Raw genomic sequence first — 25,259 nt, forward strand, 5'->3', positions numbered from 1 at the left:
AAATTTTAATTTATTATTTTATATATATTTTATATTAATATCAATTTTAGTATATATCTAGGAACTAATTTCTTTACCATTTAATACTATATTGAGTGGTCAAACTCTCTTTTAGAACAATTTTGTGGTTAATACAAGATTTTCAATCGACTTTCTTTAGCAAAAGGAAATCAATTTTAAAATTTGTAACCCCATTCTTATAAGTTATTGAACGTTTTCCTCACTTCCTAAAGCAAGAGTTGGCTATTAAAAAAAAAAATTGAAGAGATACTACGATAAATTTGAGTTGAAATAACCTTTAAAAAAAGACGTCTAAATTTTTTATCAAAGACAACACTAATAAACCAAAGGCAATGCTTTAGGGGTTGTCGCTAGCAACATTTTTTTTCATAAAAAAACCTTTTTCAATGCCAACTCTAGAAAACCTTGCCAGTTGCATATTAATAGCAACATTTTTGGATGAACTTCGCTAAAAAGATAAGGAAAAATTTTGACAATGTATATAATAAAATTTAAATTTGGCTCAATACAAAAAAAAAAAAACTCAAACAGTTATTTCAAAAAATTAACCATTTCAATTTTAATTTACTAATGGAATTTACCCAAACACCTTCTCCCCCAACCGTCAGCTACTCCATCCTCATCAATTATCCCACCTCTCCGACGTTAGAAGCTCTCTCACCGACCATTAAACAACCATCCAGGTAGTTATTAAAACAATCATCCAACTACCTAGTGAAATAATCATCTAGTCAGGGATGGACATAAGGAGGAGGGAGGGCGAGTGGAGGCCTCGGTCCCCTAACTTTTTTTAAAAAAAAAAATTATTTAATATTTAGTTTAATATAAATAAAAGTCCAATCCAATTTAAATATTAATAATTTCTAATATCTAAAAAGTAAGTAATAATATTAAAAAAATCTGAAAAAAATATTATTACTAATATTTTTAATTAAATAAAATTTTTCAAATCTCATAAAATAAATTTTTTTTTCTTCTTGTGATCGTCTTTTTTTTATTCATTTGGTATTAATTTTCTCTATTTCAACTGCTACAACTAAGAGATCTTTTTCAACTATAAATATTGTGAAAAATAACTCAAAAACAAAATGAAAAATGAATTTTTTGCTAATTGTCTTTTAATTATATTAAAAAAAATTGCTAAAAAATTTGATACAAATTCTATTATCGATAAATTTTACGATACAAAGAATCAACCACTCCGTTAGTAAAAAGTACACACATTTTTTTGTAATTTAAAATATATTCTCTATCGGTATATTTTTGTAATACATCTTATATTATATAATTTTTTACATAATTTTTAATATTATGTGTTATTAGCCCCATGATAATATTTCTGAATTGTATATACTTAAACTGAATCAAACAAAATAACCATCCAATTAAGAATTAAAATAACTCTATATATATTTAATAAATTGAACATCCAGCATCTAAATTCATCTGTTTTCAACCCACTCGAAACGAAGTACAGCGGCAGCAACAACGTGGACACAAAATAAACAAAGAAAAAAGAAATACATTCTAACCAAATTGCTATCATGCCTATGACCTGGGAAACATTGAACTACTGCAAAGACAACCACCAGCATGATTATGTGTTATGTTAGGCATAAAATTTGTATCAGGATGATAATTTTTGTAAGCTAATCATCTCGGCCAAAAGAAAAGTTTTAGCCCTGAGATTCTATAATGAGACATATGGCGAGGGCGAGGAGGATCCAGCCCACGACGCTGTTGAAGAAGGCGGCGATCTTGGGCTGCACTACAGACGCAACGTGTGCGAATGGGGTGTTTTTGTTGAACGTTCTCGGACAGTTAGATGGTGTCGGGTTACGTTCTGGGAGGCGGACGGTGGTGATCTTCACGATGTCAGTTCGAAGAGAGTGGAAGAGATTGTTGAAGAGGAAGAAACTGCAGCACATTCTTCGCACGCGTAAAATAGAGGAATACGTAACTTCCTAATAACTAAATTGAGTAAAGTATTGTTTTTGTCCCCAACGATTGGGGTAAGTCCTATTTGTGTCCCTAACGTTTAAATCGTCCTATTTGTATCCCTAACGTTTATAAAAGTGATTCAATGTTATCATACTATCAATTATACTAACAAATCATATTATATTTTCAATTATTCTCACTTGAATGTATTCATTCTTAATTAGATCTCACTTGGATGTGTTCGATTTTAATATTATACCTACTATTTGTGTTTAGATTCAATTATGTCCCTAGAAAAGTGAATTATGTAAATATTGTAGGAATTAGTTTCAACTTTTGATAAGCTATTTTTCGGAGTGGATCATCGATTCTATTCCAAACATTTGTATTCTAACTTCAAAAAGAGATTTTTAAAACTCAAACTAAAGCATTCATGATGTGTAATTAACGGCAGGATAACATTGAATCACTTTTACAAACGTTAGAGATACAAATAGAACGATTTAAACGTTAAGGACACAACTAGGATTTACCCCAAACGTTAGGGACAAAAACGATACTTTACTCTAACTAAATTCTTATATTTTTAAAATTTAAAATTCAAAATTATTAGAAATTAATTAAATTAATTATTAACTTATTATAATTTTAATTTTATTCTTATTATATATATTGTACACTAAATTTATTATTTTCCATACTTTCTCTATTTTAGATGCACTCTAACCAACCGTTCTCTTGTATTTTCTTTTCTATTCAAAAACACAACTTTAAATAAATTTCGCCATAAAGCTTCTACTCAATTGCAAGTCTTTTCATGAGTTGTTTCTTTAGTTAATATAAAAAATCAATTTTCTAAACTTAAATAATTATGATTACAAATCTCTGCATGGGTTAATCCCTACGTTTTACTATTAGATAAAATTTATTTAATAAAATTAATTTTGAAATCATTCCTGAAATTGAATTTCTTAATATTTTTGCAATCAATTAAAGTAACAAATAAAATAAAACTAAAAAAAAAAACTTTCTTAAAAGTTTTACGATCCAAATATGAAAGCCAATAGCATTTTTTTTTATTTTTTGGCTTTACGTCATAATTTCTTTTCTTTCCATCAATTAATATAGGACAAATGGACAATATTAGGAACCGATATTTTCGGTGTGAAAAAAGAAAAAAATTAGTTAATATTTGTTTAAATTTAAGATAAAATAAATATATTGATCATTTAAAATTTTTTATTTATGTATATCATATATATATATATATGACAAATCATATCGACAAATCAAATGGAGATCAATATTACATAAATATTCGAAAATAAAATGGCTTACACATGCATGTCCAATTTTATTTTTATGTATATCTAATCAACTAAATTCGATTTACGCTTTTTTTAATATAAATCAAATCAATTGGATTGGATTTACTACTTCTGCAGCATATACATGTAAATCGAATTTAGTTGATTCTTTACTACTTTTAAACATAAATGTCAATAAAAAATACATCTTATTTGGATTCAAATAAAATATATATAAAAAAATAAAAACGAATAAAATAGAAATATAACTTTTGTGTTTTAGTTCAAATTCCAGAAAGTTTACATTTTTATAAACTTATGAATGAAAAATAGAACATTAAATAATTTCTAAAAATTCATTAAAAATCATCATTTGACTCATTAGCATCTAAAAAATCATTACCGAAACTTTTATTGTTGAAAAGATTAATATAAGGTATAGCCCTCTAAAGTGGCATAGAAGTTAAAACTTGAAATTTTTCAGAATCAGAAGTAACAGATAGTTATACAATATATAATGATTAGGGATGGAAATGGGGAAGCCTGTCCCGTCCCGTGCTGCCGAAAGCCCGCCTTGCTTCGCCTAAGGAGGCAGTCCTAAAACCTTGCCCCGCCTTGTCTAATGGCAGGCTTGGCCCACCAAATCTCTTTTTTTACCATTAAATATTAAATAATGTATATAATATCACAACCATTTCAATAAATTTATAATTTCTAAAGATATAAAAAAAATAATTTCTAAATTCACAAACATTAAAGTCTTTATAATTATAAATATGTAATAAATATAATCATAAATCAAGTTTTTTGCAGAAACGGCCTCGACCAAAAAAAGCACTAGGCCCGCCGCGCTCTGCTAAAGTTCACCATTTAAACAGTGCGGGTTAGGCGGTCTTTTTAAGTATGACGGTCTCAGTAAACCCCGTTAAATTAGTAGATAATTAGTCAATAAATTAGTTTTTAATAAAGAAGATTAGAAATACAAAAATAATATTAAATTAGGATAGAGCTCATCGAAACGAGAATTTTGACACCAATTTCAAAGAAAACAGTCCAAGATTGGACCAAACGGGCCGAACCGATTGAATTGGGCCCAAACTGGGCTGTGGGCCCAACCGGGCCAGCCTTTTAAAAGAGCCCAGTGCCCTTCTTCTCCTTATTTCATCTGAACAACGCTGAAGGCTTTAGGGAGAAAAGAAAACGCCGAACTCTTACGGTAACTTCGGTTTGCCATAACTCCTCCGTCCAAGTTTCGATCGCCGCATTGTTTGCGGCCACGCGTCCACCGCGTCGAGCTCTACATTTCTATCGGAACAATTTCTTTGGTAAGCTAATAATCACTTCCAGCCATTCTTTTCCCCTAATTTTCAAATAATTGGAAGAGATGTTGAATTTCTTTGATTTCTGATGTTTTAGGATCCAATTAGCTTGAGGAAAACGTTCACTCTTACTTGTGTGAAGCTTGTGTAAGGTGAGGATACGATAATTCTATTTTAATTTCATTAAATTTGAGCTTTGAGTATTAAATTGGATATATATGTGTTATGAATGTGTATTAGGTTGTGAATAAATAATTGGAGCTTGAAATTGTGAATACTGGAACTTGGAGGAAGCTGATTAGTTGAGGTTTTGAGGGCTGTATTCTTTTTTGGGAAAATTGTCTTGGACAATACTTGGGAATCGGCCAAGGTATGGTTTAGGTTTCTTGCATTTAATATATAATGTTCTATGAAAACTTAGACTAGATGACCATAGGATAAGTTGGAATGCAGGTATATGTTTAATGTTTAGTAATTTGTTGTTGAATATACTTGGTTGGTGTTTGTGGATAATTAGTAATTGATTATGGATGGTGGTTGTTATGTTGATTTGGAAAGAAACATGGTTGAATGTGTTGAATGTTGTTGTTGATGAATATATTTGGTTGGTGTTTGTTGGATAGATAGTGATTGATTATAGATGATGATTGTTATTATGTTAATTTGGGAAGAATCATGGTTGAATGTTGTTGCTGGGAATTGTGTTGGAATTGATATGTTGAAAGTGAATGGAATGAAAATTATGGATGAAAATGAGGTTTAAAGAGTTTGAAAATTTTGGTTTTGGGTTGAACTTCGGCGGGCTATAACTTGGCTTTCAGAATCCCAAATTGATTTCAACTTGTTTTAAATGACAATTGGATTGGTGAAGTTTATGCCGTTCGAAGAACGGAAGAAAAACGATTTAAAACGAGTGAGTTATGTCCAATGGAAGATTGAATTTATAAACTGTGCTTATAACCAATCCTGCTGCTTTGCTTTTTCAATTCTGTTACTATAACTCTGCTACTGCATCTGCCTTATTTTTTTAAAGAACGTATGCCCACGCGTATGCGTAGCCCACGCATACGCGTGGAGTGGATTTTTGGCGATGCGTACGCGACGAGTCCATGCGTGCGCATAAGGGGTAAACAAGCATGTCCACGCGTACGCGTAACCCACGCGCGCGCGTGACATAAAGTTTTCACCCATGTGTACGCATGACGAGGGACACACGCGCGAGCTGCATTTTTACAATCCCATGTGTACACGTGGCACCTATTTCAGCAAACATGTTTTTCAGCATTTTAAACTATATTTCAAACTTCTAAACCTCTATTTTCATTCCATTGGTCATAAATAATAGTGTTAAACCTAATAATCAGATAAAGTTAGGAAATGAGGATAACTTGAAGGCGAAGTAAAGTTGAAAAGTGAAGAATTGATTATGAGATGTTACGGATAAGTCATATATGATGCTTGACTAGATATTCTGATGAAAGATTATGTATGAAATTTGGCTTGAATGATTTAATGATCTGAGATACGAGATTCCTTGGATAAAGTGTCGTGGCGAGCCACCACGTGTACCAGGTTGAAAGCTCGATACTCTGTTGACCCTACGACGTAAGTGTGACCGGGCACTATAAATTCCTGGGAATGTAAACCCCATTGAGCAATATTGATTATTTGAGAAAAAGCTATGCATAGACTCTTGGGAATGCACGTTGGGGGACAGTCTAAGGTTTTTGGACTTGTCAGATTGGCTGGATAACCGACAGATGAGCCTCATCAGCCATAGGACAGGCATGCATCATATGCATACTACTTGAATTACTTGTTTGTGCATTAACTGGGTGTGCCTAAGTGTACTTGCCATGTTAAATGTATATGTGTTACCTGTAGTATTTGTAACATTCTTGTGCTTGTCTTTACCTGCTTATTTGTCTGTGAAGTGCTGACGGAGATGGAGGTATGGAGGAATGGCAGTATGGGACTTAGATTTTAAGGTTAAGTTAAGTTAGGTTTAGATACTCTTAGAAAACCACCCTTTTATGGCTTCTGTTTAATACTTTAAGCTCTATAATCTGAGTGTCGGCGTTTTAGGATTGCGTCTGGCATTCCCAGGACCTTATATATTATGTGTGTGGCACCTTTACCATATTGAGAACCTCCGGTTATGTACACATTTTATTTATGTACACATTTTATTTTAGAGGTCGTAGCGCCTCACCACCTCTGTGTTACATCCTAGGTGTAATGCTCTATGTGGTAGGGTGTTACATTATGGTATCAGAGCAGTTCGTTCTTGTAGAGCCTGAGAGACAAACTGATTATGATTCTGAGCATACTCTATGTGTGATTATGTGCTACTTAGGATATTAGACTGGTATGTGTAGCATACGTGTTCGTGAGCATGCATTTGGCACTTTAAAGCATTAAACTTGAGATATTGAGACTGATCACCTTAATATCAATTGTTTGGTGTGATAAGGAACCAAATGGTGTCTTGTGGGCGCGGTCGTGGGCGTAATCGAGGTCGAGGATGGAGAGGTAATGAGATAACTATACCGATGGACAATTTGACCAATTTTGTGACCGCAATGACGAGTGCTGCTGCTGCCATTGGTGCTGTTACTGCTGCGACCAGTCGAGCGATGGATAAGATGGAGCCACAAGCTAGAATTGGCAATGATGGTGGAAGTGAACGTGAAGGCAGGAATAATTCCCTAAGTGCAATGGTACCAGTGGAGATAACGGGTTATCCAGAGTTAACTAATATAGGTCAAGCAACGGGAGAAAGCTCAAGAAAAACTGTGTTGGCAAGGAATAATCGTCAGGAGTATTTTACAGAGAAAAAGGAAAAGGAGACAAAGATTACACCTAGGAGCCAAAATTTTAAGAGGGGTCGTTCTGTTACTTCATGCTCTCAACGCCAGAACAATAATCGAAGGAACGACAACCGTCCGGATCTAAATTCAGAAGGGCAAACTAGTACTCGACCGAAAGACTTAAGATGCCCAAAATGCAAGAAGTACCATCCGAATAGACCATGCAGAGCCGGGCTAGGTGTATGCCACAAGTGCGGGAAGCCGGGGCATATGGCTCGAGACTGTCCACACAGGAAAGGTCGGGATGCAGCCGAATCCGATTCTTAGACTCGAGGTAACCATAAACTAGCAGTTAAATTTCGAACTTCCTTGCATATCATTAATATGTGATATTTATTCGTAATATATGACGCGCGTTGATAATTGAAAAGCTCAAGTCAACGACTGGTCGAAAGCTATTAGTTGTTAAGACAGAGTAATGTTTAGTTAACTTATAAGGGTAGATCAGTTTGGAGAGATGTTAGGTTTAAAATAGATAAGGGTTAGAGATGAAGATAATTCGAAAATTTCTTTCGAGACGCGTTATGGTCATTAAAAGTATACGGTGAAGTCTTTTGGGTTAACTAATGCTCCAGCAGTATTCATGGATTATATGAACAGAATTTTCTGGCTGTACTTGGACAAGTTTTTTATTGTCTTCATTGATGATATTCTTGTTTACTCTAAGACTGAGGAGGAGCATGCTAATCACTTGTGAACTGTGCTGCAAACTCTGAGAGATAGGAAGTTATATGCTAAGTTATCTAAATGCGAGTTTTGGAAGAGTGAGGTGAAGTTTCTCGGTCACGTGGTGAGTAAGTAGGGAATAGCCATGGATCCTGCTAAGGTGGAAGTAGTAATGAATTGGGAACGACCGACTTCAGTAATAGAGATTAAGAGTTTCCTAAGTTTAGTGGGATAGTATCGGAGATTCATTAAGGGACTTTCACAGCTTGCCTTATCTTTGACTAAGCTGACTAGGAAGAATACGCCTTTTGTTTGGACTTTAGAGTGTAAAGAGAGTTTTTAAGCATTGAAGCAAAAGTTGACTTCTGCGCCCATGTTAGTATTGCTTGAGCCAAGTGAACCGTTTGAAGTATGCTGTAATGCATCATTAAAAGGTTTAGGGTGCGTTCTAAAGTAGCATCGTAATGTTGTGGCATATGCTTCACGGCAATTAAGGCCGTATGAGACGAACTATCCGACTCATGACTTAGAATTTGCTGCTGTTGTGTTTGCTTTGAAAATCTGGAGGCATTATCTCTATGGCATTAAGTTTCATGTTTTCTCAGACCATAAGAGTTTGAAATATCTCTTTGAGCAAAAAGAGTTGAATATGCATCAAAGGAGGTAGATGGAGCTTCTGAAGGATTATGAATTTGATTTAAATTACTATCCTGGAAAAGCGAACGTTGTAGCGGATGCCCTGCGTCAGAAGTCTTTGTATGCAGCTTGGATGATGTTACAAGAAGAAGAGTTACAAAAGGCATTCAAAAGTTTGAACCTGGGAATTAGAAAAAAAATCTAGAATTCTGTGTTTGAGTCAATTGCAGATTTCAAGTGATTTTAAATCAGAACTTCTAAAGGCTCATCAACATGGTGAAGCGTTACGTAAGGTATTGCCAGCAATTGAACAGGGAAGACAGTGGAGAGTGTCAGAAGGTCAGAATGGTTTATGGAGGTTTAAGAACCGAATTGTTGTGCCAGATGTTGGAGACCTGCGACAGAGTATCTTGAAGAAAACTCATAAGAGCGGGTTTTTAATTCATCCAGAAAGTACTAAAATGTACCAATATCTGAAAGCGATGTTCTGGTGGCCAAGAATAAAGAATGATGTGGCATTGTATGTATCTAAATGTTTAACATGTTAGAAGGTTAAGATTGAGCATCAGAGACCATCAGGAACCCTTCAGCCTTTAGAGATTCCACAATGAAAATGGGAGAGTATCGCAGTGGATCTTGTGATAGGTTTACCTAAAACCCGGTCTGGTCGTGACGCTATTTGGGTAGTTGTGGACCGATTGACAAAATCAGACAAAATCAGCTCACTTCCTTCCCATTCGAATAAGTTGCACAATGGAAGAATAGGCCCGAATGTATATCAAAGAGATTGTTAGATTGCACGGCGTGCCTTCTACCATTATATCTGACAGAGATTCTCGTTTCACGTCAAGGTTCTGGGGAGCTTTCCAGCGTGTATTTGGGACTCAGTTAAGTTTGAGTACTGCATATCACCCTCAAACAGATGGTCAGTCAGAGAGAACTATTCAGACCTTGGAGGATATGCTAAGGGCTTGTGTTTTGGACCAGCCGGTGAGCTGGAATCGAAATATATGCCATTAGTAGAATTTGCTTATAATAATAACTACCATGCAAGTATCAGAATGGCTCCGTGTGAGGCTTTATATGGCAGAAAATGTCAATCTCTGCTGTGTTGGTATAAAACTGAAGAAAGAAGTTTATTAGGGCCTGAGATGATAGCTGAAACTACTGAGCAGATAAAGAAGATTCGTAACCGAATGCTTATAGCCCAAAGCCATTAGAAGAGGTATACTGATGAAAGGCGAAAGCCTTTGGAATTTGAAGAAGGAGAGCATGTCTTTCTGAAAGTTACACCAACCACTGGAGTAGGAAGAGCTATTAAGACTAAGAAACTGAATCTCCGTTATATCGGACCGTTTGAGATCCTGAAAAGAATTGGGCCGGTAGCCTATAGGATTGCCTTACCACTATATCTTTCGAATTTGCACGACGTGTTTCATGTGTCACAGCTTCGAAGATATACTCCTAACGCAAGTCATGTTCTGGAACCGGAACGGATTCAAGTGAGGGAAGGTCTAACACTTCCAGTAATTCCGGTAAGGCTTGATGACACCAGCATTAAACGATTACGCAGGAAAGGAATATTATTGTTAAGAGTAATGTGGAGTCGAGCTGGTATTAAGGAACACACTTGGAAACTCGAATCAGATATACAGAAGGATTACCCACATCTCTTTTAAGATAACTACATCTGAATTTTGAGGGTAAAATTCTTTGCTAGGTGGGTAGGATGTAAACCCCGTTAAATTAGTAGATAATTAGTCAATAAATTAGTTTTTAATAAATAAGATTAGAAATGCAAAAATAATATTAAATTAGGATAGAGCTCATCGAAACGAGAATTTTGACACCAATTTCGAAGAAAACGGTCCAAGATTGGACCGAACAGGCCGAACCGGTTGAACTGGGCCCAAACCGGGCCAGCCTTTTAAAAGAGCCCAGTGCCCTTCTTCTCCTTATTTCAGCTGAACGAAGTTGAAGGCTTTAGGGAGAAAAGGAAACGCCGAACTCTTACGGTAAGCTCTACGTTTCTACCGGAACAATTTCTTTGGTAAGCTATTAATCACTTCCAGCCATTTTTTCCCCCAATTTTTAAATAATTGGAAGTGATATTGAATTTCTTTGATTTCTGATGTTTTAGGATCCAATTAACTTGAGAAAAATGTTCACTCTTGCTTATGTGTAGCTTGGGTAAGGTGAGGATACGATAATTTTATTTTAATTTCATTAAATTTGAGCTTTGAGTATTAAATTGGATATATATGTGTTATGAATGTGTATTAGATTGTGAATAAATAATTGGAGCTTGAAATTGTGAATACTAGAACTTGGAGGAAGCTGATTAGTTGAGGTTTTGAGGGATGTTTTCTTTTTAGGAAAATTGTCTTGGATAATACTTGGGAATCGGCCAAGGTATGGTTTAGGTTTCTTGCATTTAATAAATAATGTTCTGTGAAAACTTAGGCTAGATGACCATAGGATAAGTTGGAATGTAGGTGTATGTTTAATGTTTAGTAATTTGTTGTTGAATATACTTGGTTGGTGTTTGTGGATAATCAGTAATTGATTATGGATGGTGGTTGTTATGTTGATTTGGAAAGAAACATGGTTGAATGTATTAAATGTTGTTGTTGATGAACATATTTGGTTGGTGTTTGTTGGATAGTTAGTGATTGATTATGGATGGTGATTGTTATTATGTTAATTTGGGAAGAATCATGGTTGAATGTTGTTGCTGAGAATTGTGTTGGAATTGATATGTTGAAAGTGAATGGAATGAAAATTAGGGATGAAAATGAGGTTTAAAGAGTTTGAAAAATTTGGTTTTGGGTTGAATTTCGGCGGGCTATAACTTGACTTCCGGAATCCCAAATTGATTTCAACTGTTTTAAATGAAAATTGGATTCGTAAAGTTTATGCCGTTCGAAGAACGGAAGAAAAACGATTTAAAACGATTGAGTTATGTCCATTGGAAGATTGAATTTATAAACTGTGCTTATAACTAATCATGTAGCTTTGCTTTTTCAATTCAGCTACTGTAACTCTGCTACTGCATCTACCTTATTTTTTTTAAAGAACGTACGCCCACGCGTCCATGCGTACGTGACGAGTCCATGCGTGCGCGTAAGGGGTAAACAAGCATGTCCACCCGTACACGTACCTACGCGGACGCGTGACATGAAGTTTTCAACCACGCGTACCCATGACGAGGGACGTGCACGTGAGCTGCACTTTTACAATCCCACGCGTACACGTGAGCCACACGTACATGTGGAACCTATTTCAGCAAACATGTTTTTCAGCATTTTAAACTATATTTCAAATTGTTAAACCTCTATTTTCATTCCATTGGTCATAAATAATAGTGTTAAACCTGATAATCAGATGAAGTTAGAAAATGAGGATAACTTGAAGGTGAAGTGAAGTTGAAAAGTGAAGAATTGATTATGAGATGTTATGGATAAGTCATATATGATGCTTGACTGGATATTCTGATGAAAGATTATGTATGAAATTTGGCTTGAATGATTTAATGATTTGAGATACGAGATTTCCTAGATAAAGTGTCGTGGCGTGCCACCACGTGTACCAGGTTGAAAGCTTGATACTCTGTTGACCTTACGATGTAAGTGTGACCGGGCACTATAAATTCCCGGGAATGTAAACCCCATTGAACAATATTGATTATTTGAGAAAAAGCTATGCATAGACTCTTGGGGATGCACGTCTGGGGACAGTCTAAGGTTTTCGGACTTATTGGATTAGCTGGATAACCGACAGATGAGCCTCATCAGCCATAGGACAGGCATGCATCATATGCATACTACTTGAATTACTTGTTTGTTCATTAACTGGGTGTGCCTAAGTGTACTTGCCATGTTAAATGTATATGTGTTACCTGCAGTATTTGTAACATTATTGTGCTTGTCTTTACCTGCTTATTTGTCTGTGAAGTGCTGACAGAGATGGATGTATGGAGGAATGGCAGTATGGGACTTAGATTTTAAGGTTAAGTTAATTTAGGTTTAGATACTCTTAGAAAACCACCATTTTATGGCTTCTGTTTAAAACTTTAAGCTCTATAATCTGAGTGTCGGCGTTCTAGGATTGCCTCTGGCATTCCCAAGGCCTTATATATTATGTGTGTGGCACCCTTACCATACTGAGAACCCCTGGTTCTCATTTCATAATATGTTGTTGTTTTTCAGATGCAGGTCGAGAGGTGTCTCATTAGGCGTCTGGGCTCTTGAAGCAAAGTGGTTACTGGGCTATTTTGTTGCACAGTGATGTATGTTTATATGTACTTAGATTACTCTCCACATAACTTGTTCTTTTTATCCTCTTAGAGGTTTATGGAGAGACAGGATTTTGTTTATGTACATTTGGGTTGTGTGTGTGTGTGTGTGTAAGTATTCTCTGGCCAGCCTTGACTTCGCAGGCTGAGTTAGGAGCTTGTTATTTTGTATCTTTGTCTCTCTATTCCTACTTTTATTATTTTATGTTTGATAGATATTGTTTTCTTCACACGTAAGTTATTCCGTTTCCAGAGCATTGCGCTTTTTATTTCGCGATTTTGTTTTACCCATTTTTCAAGGCTCCTAGTTTATTATATTCTTTTTACTATTATAGGTACACACTTTATTTTAGAGGTCGTAGCGCCTCATCACCTCTCTATTACATCCTAGGTGTAATGCTCTGTGTGGTAGGGTGTTACAGTCTCAAATTTCCAACCCAGTTCGTCTTTTTTGGCAGGTTATGCGGGCCAGCCCGGCGGGTTTAAGCCCGTTTGGCACCCCTAATAATGACCAACTATATTTATACAATATGTAAGTTGAGAAATAATTAAAATACTATATCAATTAAATTATCATTTAATTTGTGAATTAAGTATATAACTTGTTGCTTTGATGATGTTATTTCTAACTTAAACTTGGATAACGTCATCAAAGTAATAAGTTATATACTTAATTCACAAATTAAATGATAATTTAATTAATATAGTATTTTAATTATTTCACAAATTATATATTATATAAATATAGTTGGTCATTATATATTGTATAACTATATGTTACTTCTGATTTTGAAAAAAAATTCAAGTTATAACTCCTATTTTAGATTAATTTTTTAATATTAAAAGTCTCGATAATAATTTTTTGGGTTAAGTACGATTTTGGTTCCTAAGGTAGGGGCTAAAATTTTTTTTTGTCCCCAACCTTTTTTTGCTATAAAATAGTCCCGAAGGTTTAACTTAGTTTTAAAAACGTCATTTGGACAAAAATACCCTTCTCCCTTTTTCCCCAAAATCAACCAGAAAGCAGAGGCAGAAGAAAAAACAGAAGCAGAAGTAGAAAGCAGAAGTAGAATCAACAACAACAACAATGGATAATGGAATCACAGCAACAATAAAAGCAGAAGCAAAAACAGAAGCAGAAAACAGAACCAAAATCAACAACAATGAAACAACAACAATGGATAATGGAATCACAGCAACAACAAAAGCAAAAATAGAAGCAGAAGTAGAAGCAGAAGGTAGAAGCAGAAAGCAGAAGCAGAAAGCTGAAGCAATAACAATGAAACACCAATAGATCTGCTGGCGTCCGGCGAGGAGCATCGACGACCGTCCAACCTCGCGGCTCTACTGGCATCGACGGGACTCACTCCAGCGGTGGCGGCGGGACATGGCTCGATGGTGACCGACGACGGCAGTTCGCGATGAGGACGACGACAGGGCGTGGCTGGATACGATCTTCCTCAGCGCCTCCGTTCCTCTCTTCTCTTCCTCTCCTCTTCTCTTTCTCTCTTCCTCTGTTCTCTCCTCTCTTGCTGTTAGTGTGAGTGAGATCTGGAACCTCTCTCCTCTTTCGTTAGTGTGACCAAACGGCGAAAAGTGGCAGCGGCGGCGGCAGCAAGGAGTAGCGGCGCTTCCCCTCCCCTTTCTCACCTTCTTTCCTGAACCCCCCCCCCAAACGAAGCATGATTCTCTTCCCCCATTTTCCCCTTCCCTTTAACCTTTTCCTTTTCCTTTTTTTTATTTTTTATTTGTTTTAGTTAGGGGTATTTTCGAAATAAAAATTTAAAATTTAGTAAAAAGGATAATTATAAAACTAAATTAAACTTTCGGGACCATTTTGTAGCAAAAAAAAGGCCGGAGACAAAAAAATTTTTTAGCCCGATCTTAGGAACCAAAATCGTACTTAACCCTAATTTTTTATATGCTAATGAGTCAAATGATGATTTTTAATAAACTTTTAGAAATCGTTTAATGTTCTAATTTACATTCATAAGTTTATAAAAATGTAGATTTTTTGAAATTTGAACTAAAACACAAAAGTTGAATTTCTATTCTTATTCATTTTGATTTTTTTATATTTTATTTGAATTCAAATTGAGGATATTTTTTTTATTAATATTTATATTTTAAAGTAGTAAATATTAATAACCTGTATATATCAGTATTAAATCGAATCAACTAAATTCAATTTATATGTATATGCTGCAGAAGTAATAAATTGAATCAACTAGATTCAATTTACTATTGATATAGTATATATAGTAAATCGAATTAATTTATCTTAAAAAAGCGTAAATCAAATTTAATTGATTATTAATTTTTAGGATATAAATATAAATTAATTCACTTCAAGACATTGCTGTAATTTTGATCTTCAAATAATTTGATTGTGTGAATTATTCTTTCACATACACACACAATATGTAATATTTACAACAAAATTTCATGTGAATTTGATAGTCGAGAAACTGTTAGATGAAAATTTAGTCAAATCAGTCAAAATCATCTAACGGCTCTCAATTATCAACTTCACATGAAGTCAACTGCACTTGCGTTTTCACCTTATATAAAAACTTGATTATTCAATTGTAGCGGATTTAATTGTTTTACAATAATATATTTAATATTTTTGTAGAATTGTAGGTGATAATTTGTTGAAAAATATATAAAATAAAAAATATAAACATAAATATATATTTATTTAATCACTGATTTTGTGTGTTCGTATTTTTATATATATCACCTTAAGGGAAAAAATGAAGAAAAAAAAAAGGCCTTATTCCATGAAATATTGAAATCTGACCAAAAACTAAAACTTACGAAAAGAATAATAAAAACAAAAAAGGAGAGTTTACTACCTGTGTTAGTGTGTTGAGCCTAAAAATGAGAAATCACTAACATTGTCACCGTTACCCTAGAAAATCAGGAATCGTTGAACAGCCTCAGCCCAGTGCACGCGGCCGGATCGGAAAGCTCCGAACCTCCGCCGGTGAGTCCGACGGACCACCACGCAAGCGGTGGTCCTATCCTTTCACGATCATTCACCGCCGCAGCCGCACGATCATCGAAGGCATTCTTTCTCCCTCTTGGTGTCGGTAATGATACTATTGCATTTTCTGTTTGTTCGTTTTGAAAGAATTTTATACTTTTATACTTCAATTTTGTTCTGAAATTGCTCTTGTTTGTTATTCATTTGTTAAATGTGTTAGAATCAGCTTCGATGAATGCTCTGAAGAATCTGCTTTTGTTGATCGGTTTACTTTTGAAGCATTGTGGATGCTTTTGCAATTCGCGATTGCAAATAATATTTATTTTCTCGGATTTTATTCCCTTTTATGCTCAGGAAAAAAAAAAAAAGAAAGATTTTTCCTAAACATTGATGCATATGTTATATTCAATTCAATTTTTTTTTAAGTTTCACTTTGATGCCACGTAATATTTTTATTTCAAGAACAATACGCATTTGCCTAAGTATTTCGATGCCGTTCTTATCACTAACTCAACTAACATTAACTGTATCCAATTGAAAGTTGGTTGGAGATTACTGAATTTGATTCTTTTTGCCTTCTTGCCTACAGAGCCAACAAAACTAAAATGACAGATACTAGTGACTCCGGTTTTAATCTGAAAAGAAGTACTGACGTATCTTGGCAGACGCAGAAGGAAAGTGCTGAGCAAAATGGGCTTTCTGATATTGAGCAACTGGTGAAAAGGAGCAAATTCTCTAGGTACAATAATTCATATTGCCGGATTTTATTTCTTGCTTGTTTGAAGGGCTCATTTCATAACTCTATTATGGAAGTTCATGTGTTAGATCAAAGTAGTCATTATCTTATTTAAAAGGCCTGTTATTTCTCAGTTCAAAATTTTGATGTAAATTAACCCTCAATTTAGGTATTTGAGGAAGCAGATCTTACTATTTCAGATTTTTCTACTATGCTCTTGTTTTGTTAAATTGGGTTAGGGCTATGAAACTTCTTCTCACAAGTATTTGACGTAGCCATTAATATGAATAATGGCATTAGCTAGTTATGAACAATGTATAAGCTATAGAAAAATGAGCCAAGCCACAAGTAAGCTTAACAGATGGTTCAGCTTACCTCCATCATGTGCTCACTCATCATAGAACATGTTAACAATAGCATTTACTGCTTCTTTCGGGTATCTTTGCAGCATTGGAAGACTACATGATAATTTTTCACTTTATTCTCCATTCCACGTCCTTCCAAAGATACCCTGAAAGCCTTTGTTGTATCTTATCTCACGACATGTCTTGTCCAAAAATCTTTTATCCACTCTTGTAGAGATGAATTCAACCGCTTGGTGGAGTTATTAAATTCAAGGCTAGTGGACCCTCCTAATGTTGAACAAGGAAAGCAGAACGCTAATTTGACTTCTCAAAAACACGATGAAGAATTTTCAATTTCCCAACGGTTTCTAAAGGTTTCCGATGCACGAAGACATGAAGAGTCAAAAGGAGCCATATGGGAAAGCCCAACACCTCTTGGTCTGTCAAATGTAAGTATTACAATTTGTCATTTAAGCTGTTCACATTCAACACTAGTTTATGATTGATCCCTTTGCTCATATATTATGTTATGCAAAATTTGTTATGCCTATGTGTGTCCCTAGACTTTAGTGTTTAGTATACTTGTAGTATAATCGTAAACTATTAACATAAGAATGTTTGAGCATGCTTGGGAAAGGCGCAATCAACTTTGTTTTAAAGGAAAGTTGACCTGGATTTCTGGAAAAATCAATATATTTGGGTTAAAATTGAATATAAATTATAATCAAAAGCTTATAATCTGAATCCAAATAGCAGCTCATAATTATAAGCAACTTTTTGGAGCTTTTTTAATAGAGGCTGATTATTTTAGAATTGTTTTGTTCTTACCAAATAGACCACACATCAAATATCATGATATAAACGAAATTCCAGACCTTTTTATTTTGGCATACAGAAGCAACTTTTTTTGTTTTTAATACAATTCAAACAAAACAAATTTTCCTGAAACCACTTTTTAGTGTTAGTATCCAGAGTTCCAGATATACATGGATTCTTTGATTATATGAAGAAACGGTAATACAAATAAGCAATTACTAAAATAATTTAATCTTGTACCCCTCCCAATCACATCATTTATCTATCAGTTTTTAAAACCAGTGAAATGGTATGGATATGTATGTTTCATCTGTTTAGGTTTTGTTTGGATATAATATTCTTAGAGTTCATGACTTCATGCAATTTCAAATGCATGGAAATTCAAGTGCATCAATTGCAAAACTTCTTCATTTGGATGGAATAAATATGTTACCTGCATTAATAAAAATCCTTTGTAAAGGTAAGGTATTTAAATTACTTCCATTAGTTTGTTTTTCCCTTATTTAATATAATTGAGTTTATTTTTTATTAATTTTAATTGAGACAGAGAGGAGGAGAAACTAACAGTGTGTTTGGTTTACATTTTCATTTTGAATATTTTCTGTTTTCAAGAATCAAGATTTTGTAAAAGAAAAAGAAAAGATGGTGAAAACAGTGAAATTTTATTTTCTGTCTTCACATCCTGTTTTCTCTTTTTTCTTCACAAAATTCTAAAACCAGAAAATACTGAAATGAAAATAGAAAATAAAAACACAAACCAAACACACTCTTATTCCCACATTATAACTGGAAATTGAAATCCCCTGTTTTAGCTAATTGAAATTCTTTATCAAAATTCCTTGAGTTTTTACAATTCCTTTGAGTTAAATTCCCAAACATGATTACCATAAATAATTTTTTTATTCTCTAAAATTACTTACCCTCCCTTTAATCACCCCATTCTTTTTTAGCTTAGATTGTGGCAAGAATGAAAAATTGAGATCAGTTTTCTTGTTTGCCATGTTAGTGTGGTGGAATAGATTGAATTTGATAGTAACTGCAAGTTGTATATGCATCTATCATAGTTACATAGAACATGTCCTTTTCTGTATCCGATTTATTTGTATATATGGCAATCAAATTAATAACTCTCCAGGTTCCAGATAAATTTGGTGCCTCACCTGTTGAGATTGCTAAGGCATATATGGATTCACGTGCAACTGAAGCAGGCCCCAGTTCTAAGAGCATAATACAAACTGTTGAAAGAAGAGTATCACGTGGTGAGGAATCTGCAATCAAACTTTATGATCCATTACCATTTGCAAAGACATCAACATGTTGGCCTGGTGTAGTAGCACATGATGCTTACGCAACACCACAAAGTCAAAGAAGCAGATATGGACTACACAACTTCCCCCGGACTCCTTATTCTAGAACTTTATTATCAAAATCTAAGTCCAGGGTATATCTTGCTTTAGTAGTTTATATAGTTTTCTTTAGTAGTTTTTTGTATTTTATTTTCTTGTGTTTCCAATCTTATTACAACTTTTCTTCCTTTCTTTTTCACCAGTTGAATCATATAGAAGGCAATTATGGCAACATTTTATCAACGCCCCTCAGTCAATCGCAGTCATTGTATAGGCAGGTATGCTTCATTTTTCAGATCCTTATGTGATTGTGTTTGATTTACATATATAATATGTATATTTTTAAAGAATTTGTAAATATTGAAATTTGAAATTGGCGTGTTCTAAGTACTTTTTTTGTTGTTGTTATAGTTGATTTTTATAAAGAAGTTGTAATTAACTTTTTAAGTTAAGATGGTAAGTACTAAGTAGTTTACACTCTAACCAAGAAATTTTGGGTTCAAGTATTAGAAATAGCAAGAAATAGGCTTTGGATATTTTATATATGTATATATATATGGTGCAGGGTATTTTAGGAAAAAAGCTGTACGTCAAACCTCTCCCAATTCCCTTTATATATATAGGCTTAAACTTAAGTGGTAAAAGGCTTCAGAGGAAACCTTTTTTGTTTGTGAAATCAGATTTTAGCATATTTTCTGAACATACTATTACTACCAAATGTGTTCCATAGAGGCCTTATTTTTCCTTAATATGTTTTTATTGGCTTATTGCTTATTGTTAGTTTTCTTTCTTTTTTTTTAATTTGATTTTTGGTCTGTTGGTAACTTAAATAAATATATAGGATAAATCTAAAGTTGATGCATCAGAAAGCAGATATGGATCTGTTGGACCTATACGTCGAATTGGTGGCAAGGTTGGTTCACAGTCTTCATCAAGAACATCGCCTTATTCATCTCTTCATGGCCTTCCAAAGAGAGAGAGTCCCGTCATTAATGACATTTTCACTACTCCTGTTACAAAGGCTTCTTATCCTGATGGGATAAGCACTCAGAAGCGGGTGCGCTTTGAGGTGGATGTTCCATCAGTGCACATGCATACCAGTTTGATGGCTAAAAAGATATTGGATCATATTGATAGAAACATACCCACTCCCAAAGAAAAATCTGCTGAGCTGAATCTGGCAACTAAATGGAAGAGTCCTGAATCCTCTGTAGATATTAATACTACCTTATCAAAAGAAAATAATGACTCACTACAGTTAAAAGGTGTTGGTCATTTCAAATTTGGTGGGCTTGATGCAAAGGAATCTACACCTAGAAATGAAGGTCAAGGGAACAGCAATGTTGATATTTTACCAATGAAGAGTTCTGGTAAACCCATTGATGTCAGTAAAGAAGGAAATTCGGCATCTAACATGAATGTTAGCAGCAGCATCCCCACATTTGGTATTGAAGCAAGGACTATGCAAAATTATGGTGGTTCTCAGAATATTTTAAAGAAGTCTGCTGAAGAGGTACAAATTATTTGATGGATATAAAAGCTTTTTACATATATTTTTTCTTATTTAGCCTTTTCAAATATTAGTTACAACTTACAATTCTTTTATATTTGTTATAATTAGTTTCCGGTTGGAAAAGAAAATTGATTGCATGAGATGCACTGAAGCATTTAGTAGTCAATCTATTGATATCTGAAACCTGTTAAAGTTTTGATTTGGGACATCATTATATCTAGAGCCAAGAGTTTCTGAAAGATCTGCCAATGCAGGAAACTTCGAAGACTCATCCCGGTGGCAGTTTCCCTTTCATAGTAAATCAAGAAAAGAAGCCTCTCTCTAACTCTACATCCAGTAAACCAGTTTTACCTCCAATTACCATCAAGAGGCCTGTGCGTGACTCAAGGTGGTTGTCTGATAATGGCACAGGATTTACCTTCCCTGTTACAACATCATCTTCTGTGTCATCGGAACCACCAACACCAACCATCATGCCATTGGCTAGCGAGGACCAGAATCAATCAAAAGAAATCTCCACTGAAACATCATATAGTTTTGGTTCAAAAAGTTCGTCCGATCCGGCAGTGGTGTTTTCCTTCCCATCTACAAGCAACTCAGTTGTTCATGATGACGCTGGTGATATAAAGTTCAACTTTGGTTCGGATGATAAGCCAAGGTTGTCTTTTTCGTTTGAAAAGAATGCTGTCTGTTGTTAAGGAAAAAGCTCTCTCTTTCTCTCCGCAGTTGCATAGTGTACTTTTGTGTGCTTTACTTCTTTTCCTGAGGACGAGCAAAAGTGCCATTTTGAATGAGACTGTAAAGTTTCTATTGTCCTATCATAAATCTGCATGTATTTTTGTTTTTGGTTTCCAATTTCCGCAGCAAACTATTCGGCAACGTTTAAAGGTTTGGCAAGCAGATTTTGGTGATTATTTCTACGCATCTTATGATCAGATGGTATGGTATCGAAGAATGTTATGATATGGTTTTATAATATTGACACTGATTTTTATTTTGTTTCTTCCAAGTAATTGCCAAATTTATTTCTGCGAAAACAAAAAGCATACAGCAACAAATTGTCCGTCATAATTTGAAATTGTTGTATTCGACATTTGTTATTCAAGCAAATGATAATCAGATTTTTTTTTTCAAATAAATAATTTAATTATTTTATTTACTGAAACATGTAATTTGTAGCGTATTTATTAATTTGTATAATTTGGCTTATCTCGTTTACATAATTAAAATAATCCTTCTGCATGTCTGTTTTTTTTTAATGCTACGGGATGAATTTTTCTGATGTTAATTTTAAATTTTGATGGATTATTTTGTCTTTGTAAAGAGAAACAAAGGGTTTGCTTTTGTTTTGTGCTTGACTGCTTGCTTGTCGTGACTCGTGAGTCATAACGGACTAACGGTCCTTCTGGCATCTCCAACGTTAAGAGTTAATGGAGGTAATCTACATGTCATATTAAGTTGATAATGTGGCCATTAAGTGTCATGCTGGCTAATGACGCATGGACAGCACGACAACAATCGATCCATTTTTCTGACAAAAACGGTAAAAAACGTTACCGTTTTCATTTGTTTTGGAAAATAAACAATTTTTTATTCATTTCAGAAAATAAATCGTTATCAAAGAATACCTCTAATGGGAATTGGGAACGATGAAGCCCCGAGGAGGGCCAATGATTTCCTAAAGGAAGGTTGTAAGTCTCAACAACAATTTTGGCGATAACTTTGTAAAGAAAACTGTTATCCCGTATCAAAATTATTATTATTATTATTAAAAATGGAGGTGGAAATCTGAATTATGAGATCAGTATAATAATAATAATAATAATAATAATAATAATAAGAAAAATACTAGGTAGACAATGACTATTTTAAACAACATCAACAACAAGTTCAAAAAATTGGTCCAATTACACTAATAATTCAGTTCAACCCCGCTCCCCACCTCCCCTCCCCTCCCTTCACCCAAATTCTAATTTTAATCATCCTAATTACTAACATCATAATCATCCCACCCACTCCCCTCCCTTTTAACTTAACAGTAAAAATCTTTCCCCTACCCCAATTGAAAGGCGTTCAGAAAGGAAATCCCCTCACAGCCGGCGGTCCGCTTGTCTTGGTTGCGGTCGTCCAGCCTGACGTTCGCCGCAGCAGCCATCCTCCGGAGCGACTCCATTGTGTAGACGAGCAACGGCAGTCGTAGCCCCGTCCCTGTCGCGTGGACCTCGTCCAGTCGCAACCCGCGTCGTCTTCTAATGGCTAGCTCCCAAGCTTGAAGTCCCGGCCTGTTCGCGGCGCCTGTGGTCTTCCGGCGAAAAATCAGGGCAACCGTCGTCTCTACATGTTCGCCCGCATCGAAGGTAACTCCATGACTAGCTCTTTCTTGATGGGTTAGATGTTCATATTATTTTTTACTTCAAGTATGATTTGTTTATGCAATTTAAAAGGGATGGTTACTTCACTATATGAATGGATGGTTGAAATTTTTACGAAAAAATGTGAAATTTATTTGAGACTTGGGACCTAATTTCTGACTTCTGTTAAGTAATCAGTTTTGAATAAGATATATTAAGATCAGGTGATCATTCTGGATACAGAATTAATTAATATTAATCTATGATAAAATAAATGTTAATTGTTTAATTTTTCGAGTTCAAAATAGATTTCAATAAAATGTCAAAGGGAATTTTTTAATTTTATTTTAGTTATAAAATCGGTTTGAGTTGATTATTAATATTTTGCCGTCCTAATTTTATGTATTTGTATTTCATTTGAGTTAATTTGAAATGATATCTGTTACGGATATTTGGATTTGTAAGATACTTTCATACAATTCTGAAATGAACTTTTGTGTTGAAGTAACTATGGAAGACAAGTTATGATGGAGGAAAAAATTTTGGGTCTATGGTTCTAGAATTTGATAGGCAATTATTCGCTTGTGTTCTTCTAATGTTACAAAACCTGTCCATATATAAAATTTTTGAACTGGTTTAGGGTTATTTGATACTTTTTTAATAACAGTTAATAGTGTAATATACATTTTCTACACATGATTACTATTTTATTTTGTTACTTGGTTGACCATGGATGTTTTATTTTGAATAAGATATATTTAGATTAGATGATCATTTTGAATACAAAATTAACATTAATCCATGATAAAGTAAATGTTAGTTGCCAATGAGTTATAGCTCAAATGGCATAGATTCCTCATACTCAATTAAGAGGTTGCGGGTTCGAGTCGCATATCTTTTCAAATTTTGCCAAAAAGTAAATGTTAGTTATTTAATTTTTTGTGTTTGGAATATATTTTAAGAAGATGACAAGGGGTCATTTTTAATTTTATTTTAGGTATGAAATCGGTTTGAGTTGATTAACAATATTTCAGCCGTCTTAATTTTTTTGTATTTGTATTTCGTTTGAGTTAATTTGAAATGATATTTGTTAGGGATGTTTGGTTTTGTAAGATACTTTTATGCAATTCTGAGACGGACTTTTGTATTGAAGTAACTCGTGACGTATTACTTCGGTTCTGAATTTTATGGAAGACTAATTATGATGGCAAAAAAAATTAGGTGTATATGATTCTGAAATTCGGTTTGTCTCGTTCGTTTGTGTTTTTTCATCACCCTCACAATGAAAATACCATACAGATATGCTTCGAGCAATGAGAATGGAGATTATGGAGGATATTATCATGGGAGCACACAATGGATCCATTGAACAGGTGCGAACTTTGTTGGACCGAAATGAAGAACGTGTATACCACAACCATCTAAGAAACAAGAAAAAGGAGGTTAAATCACCTTTCACAGTACCAAGCACTAGGACATTAATGAACTTGTGAGGAAGAACCGGAATCAGAGAAAGCACTAGATGTACCTAAAACCCGTTTGGGAAGTAGCAGAAGCTATTTTTTTTTTTACTTTTAAATTATGAAAAGTCACAATAAAAAAACTAAAAAACAGCAACAAAATATACATTAACACACATTTCATATTCATTTTTTATTTTCACCTACCATATCATGCACAATAAAACAACAAATACTAACTATACAATAATTTCTTTTGCATTGCCATCAAGATTATTGTGAATTAGAATTTTAATATCCATTTTCTTGTGTAAAAAAATTGTATTTTGTGAGTTATTTATCCGAACACTACAATTTTAAAATAAGTACTTTTATAACTAAAAATCAACACTATTAATAAAAGTTCTTCTACTTTAAGCTCTTTTTCAAAAGAGCTTATTTAAGTTTCACATTATTTACGTATTTTCGTGGTGGAGTTTTGTTACAATAGAAAGGATAAATTTTCATGATAAATAACATTTTTAGTTCTCTAACTACTTTGATTCTGTTTCAAGATATTAGCGAAGCGTAAAAGCTATATTAGTTAAGAATAACTATTTGGGTACCAATAAAAATAACCATCCGCTATCATATGGAATCGAACATCCAGC

General features: G+C 34.2%; 1 protein-coding gene and 1 long non-coding RNA gene across 5 annotated transcripts; both read left to right on the top strand.

The window, feature by feature from the left end:
• Positions 1 to 15,872: 15,872 nt before the first annotated feature.
• LOC112764336 (uncharacterized) lies at positions 15,873 to 21,795 on the top strand. Of its 4 annotated transcripts, none has more exons than XM_025809894.3 (7): positions 15,873 to 16,149; positions 16,633 to 16,782; positions 17,359 to 17,572; positions 19,075 to 19,380; positions 19,489 to 19,563; positions 20,127 to 20,798; positions 21,053 to 21,795. In XM_025809894.3, exons 2-7 carry the CDS (start codon positions 16,649 to 16,651, stop codon positions 21,494 to 21,496), a joined length of 1,845 nt encoding a protein of 614 aa, XP_025665679.1. In that variant the 5' UTR covers positions 15,873 to 16,149; positions 16,633 to 16,648; the 3' UTR covers positions 21,497 to 21,795. The 4 variants fall into 4 exon arrangements, with proteins under 4 accessions (XP_025665679.1, XP_025665680.1, XP_072078706.1 ...); XM_025809895.3 differs by having other exon boundaries at positions 19,082 to 19,380; XM_072222605.1 differs by having other exon boundaries at positions 15,911 to 16,149; positions 16,264 to 16,782.
• A 1,008-nt stretch (positions 21,796 to 22,803) lies between these two features.
• LOC140180923 (uncharacterized) lies at positions 22,804 to 24,785 on the top strand. Its single transcript, XR_011875055.1, has 2 exons — positions 22,804 to 23,155; positions 24,449 to 24,785. It is a non-coding gene; the product is annotated as an uncharacterized lncRNA (long non-coding RNA).
• Positions 24,786 to 25,259: the final 474 nt, after the last annotated feature.

This window comes from Arachis hypogaea, chromosome 17 (assembly GCF_003086295.3).
Source record: "Arachis hypogaea cultivar Tifrunner chromosome 17, arahy.Tifrunner.gnm2.J5K5, whole genome shotgun sequence".
In the NCBI taxonomy this organism is placed as follows: domain Eukaryota; kingdom Viridiplantae; phylum Streptophyta; class Magnoliopsida; order Fabales; family Fabaceae; genus Arachis; species Arachis hypogaea.